The following is a 3480-nucleotide window of genomic DNA, read 5'->3' as shown; positions in this document are numbered from 1 at the left end:
AAAAAGTAATGCTCGGATCTAATTTTTTACACATCTTTTATGCAATAAATTCTTTCGGATGAACGAACGCTTTTTTTTAAATTTTTTTCCCATTTTTACGGGCAATAATGGGCTGATTTTTATGTAAAAATGGTACCTCCGACTTTACAACCGCGCCAAAAATTCAAAATCGCATATTTTTCAAAATGGTTTTGTTCATCCGCACAAGAAACTAATAAGTAAATCAAGTAAATCAGTAAATCAATTCAATTTTTTTATTTCCGATAACACTGTAAGGCCAGACTTTACGCATACGCTTCAAATATAGCCATTTATCGTGTAAAAAAATTGAATAAATATATTCACTCAGAAATGAAAAGAAAAATACGTATAATTACAGAACCACTGAAGCCATCGAAAAATATGCTATATTATGCTTTGTATATAGGTGTACAAAATTGCATATAAAAAATATTCTTATTCGGCATGTGAATGATTATTTTTTTTTTTGTTTTTCTTGCACGTGCCAAACAAGAATATTTTTTATATGCAATTTTGTACACCTATATAGCATATTTTCTTCCCCAAAATTGGTATCAGATATTTTGGATTTAGCATGCAGGTTCGTCACCAGTACTTTACCTCGTCAAGAGGTTTTTTTATATGATTAAAAAGAGCAGTAGAAGGGGCCGCACTATAATATTGGAATTAAGTCAGATAGAGATGCTAGAAGAAATTTTGACAGGTTTTTTATATGATACTATTGATTATTTTTTATTTATAGGTTATTTATATGATTTTTGAAAAAATTTTTATTTGCCTATAGGATACCTATAGGCAAAAACAAATTTTTTCAAAAATTTCAAAATCCTATCAGGGTGTAACCTCTTAAGAATGTAACTCAATATATTTTTAGCACTTTATGGACATGATTTTTTGACGACATACTAATATCGTAACACAGGCGCTAAACAAAAATTATAAAATCATTCATTTTAATTTAATTATTAATATTAAATATAAAAATTAGACTATTTTGATTTATATGTGACTGAATTAAAGCAATTATTTTAATAAATTTTATTGCGTTGCAATTTTTTTTAATTTATGGAGAGGTTGTCAAATCCATTTTCCCAAAAGGAGACTAAAACATCGCATTGAAATATCTTTCTTCGTTTTCGAATTAATAATTTTTTCCAGTAAAAGTGTTCGGTTGGACCATAAGGATAAGGATCGGCAAACTATATTGGCTATATCACTGCAATTCGAACATATAAGCATCTGCTATGCCCAAAGTTAGATTATTGTTTTTTATTCAGTTAATAGGGATTTCGATACAAAAGAACACTTCCAAACCAATTCCAATTCAACAAATTTAAAACTACATTCAAGGTCATCGAAAATATTACGACCTTCCTAGGCTAAGGACTAAAGAATTTTTGGAATCGCAGAGTGATATACTAAGGGGGATACTTGCCCTCATAAGCATTCGCATCGTATGTTTATTTACTGACGTAACTAGCTCCCTCATCATTCAATGTGCTCGAGATCGGGTACTTCATTGAAAACTAGATCCAAAAATAATTTTCTTAAGAGCGTGGTCTTGATACATATGTATGTACATATATGTATGTACCTCGGCAACATCCGTCTTCAACTTTCGCACGATTCAACTTATTTGGTCACCTTCCTACCAAAAATATACACAACGCCAACGCCATCATATTATAAGTGGATAATAGAGTCAGTTTGTTTCTTTGATGCGCTCTTGAGCCAAGTCTAGGACCCTTCAAATTATTCTTGGCAGAATCTATCCGACCCGGAGATGCGTACTAAAAACCTGTTTCGATGGATAAATTTGAACCGGGGTTGGATATAAATATTGGAGCCTAATCAAAGAATAATATCATTGGGTTCAATACCTTCGACAAAGTAAAACCATCAGCCGGAAGTAGTCATAAAACTAAATTATAAAAATGGTATGTACAACTTTAACTTGTACCACTGAAAAATATAAATATATTACATATTTTACAAGAAACAAAAAATAAAATATTAAATATGAGGAAAAACCTCTTTCATTGGGACTAATACAAAATTAAAAATTGTTTACCATTTCAGAAATTCCTTGTTGGGGCCTTCGTTCTGAGTCTGGTGGCCTTTGTAGCTGGTCAGTCTTCGAATGCTGCCGCTTTGGAACCGTCCGCGGAATATCTTCCACCAGTGGGCGACAGTGAAGCTGCTCAGCTATCCGAGGATGGATACCGTTATAAAACTGTACGTAGATTAAGGCTGCGACACCGCCGAGAAGTCCCCAACCAAGAGTATTTGCCTCCTTTGGTAAAAGCCCCCAGTCAAGAGTACTTGCCGCCAGTGGATGCCGCCGCTATTGGGGATACCAAGGTGGCCGACGATGGGTACCGTTACAAGACCGTGCGCAAGCTGAAGTACCGCGCCCGCCACCGTCGTGACGTTTCCGAGGTCGCCGAGCCTAGCAACGAGTACTTGCCGCCTGTCGAGGTCGAGTTGGCCCCCGAACTGAAAACCGTACTTGGCGACGATGGTTATCGCTACAAGACAGTACGCCGCCTAAAGTTCCGTCGCCACCGCCGGGAGGCCGCTGCTGAGAGCGTACCCAACAGCGAATATCTTCCTCCTGCAGAAGAACCAGCTATTGAAGCTGAGCCCAAGGACGCCGAAGAGGGAACTGAGCTGGCTAAGGACGGATACCGCTACAAGACAGTTCGTCGCCTACGTTACCGCCACCGTCAATAGGTCTACCAACTCTTACTCGGCATATTGAACCCAATTGATCCTAGAACCACTCTTAGAAGTTGACCAAGTAAAACGATAGCCTTTTGTTGTACTATTGAAGTTAAGCAAACCAATTTTTCCTGTTTTTAACTCATAAACCTTTATTAATCCCAGCATATGGAATAATTAAATATTATTCGAAAAAATACCCTGCAATGACTTTTTAAAAATCGCTTCTAAGAAATGTTAACCCTTGCCACATCCCACGAAATTTTTTCTGTTCCTCATACTTTTTAAACCCTTGCACAGGGTATTATGATTTTGGTCAAAAGTGTGCATCGCAGTGAAGGAGACATTTCCGACCTTAAGTATATATATTCTTCATCAGGATCACCTCCTGAGTCGATATGACCATGTCCGTCTGTCCGTCGGTCCGTCTGTCCGTCTGTCTGTTTCTACGCAAACTAGTCTCTCAATTTTAGAGCTATCGAGTTGAAACTTTGCACACACCCTTCTTTCCTTTGCAGGCAGTAAATAAGTCGGAACGGCCGGGATCGGTCGACTATATCCTATAGCTGCCATAAAACTGATTGATCGGAAAGGCTATAACTTCGTTGTTTTTTTTCCAAGTTAAAAGGATGGGACTTTCTATGGATTCTAATTTGGGCAACCGTATACGATCTGCCAAATTTCATAAGGATTGGCCGTCTATATCCTATAGCTGCCATATAACTGATTGATCGGAAA

General features: G+C 37.1%; 1 protein-coding gene across 1 annotated transcript; it reads left to right on the top strand.

Annotated features, from left to right (window-relative positions):
* The first annotated feature begins 1860 nt into the window (after nt 1-1860).
* LOC6493873 lies at nt 1861-2941 on the top strand. Its single transcript, XM_032454360.1, has 2 exons — nt 1861-1958; nt 2101-2941. The coding sequence occupies exons 1-2, from the start codon at nt 1956-1958 to the stop codon at nt 2752-2754; spliced, it is 657 nt and encodes a 218-aa protein (XP_032310251.1). The 5' UTR covers nt 1861-1955; the 3' UTR covers nt 2755-2941.
* Nucleotides 2942-3480: the final 539 nt, after the last annotated feature.

Source organism: Drosophila ananassae, chromosome 2R (assembly GCF_017639315.1).
Source record: "Drosophila ananassae strain 14024-0371.13 chromosome 2R, ASM1763931v2, whole genome shotgun sequence".
NCBI classification, from domain to species: Eukaryota; Metazoa; Arthropoda; class Insecta; order Diptera; family Drosophilidae; genus Drosophila; species Drosophila ananassae.
The sequence above is the reverse complement of the archived record's forward strand: the minus strand, read 5'-3'. Positions and strand labels throughout refer to the sequence as shown.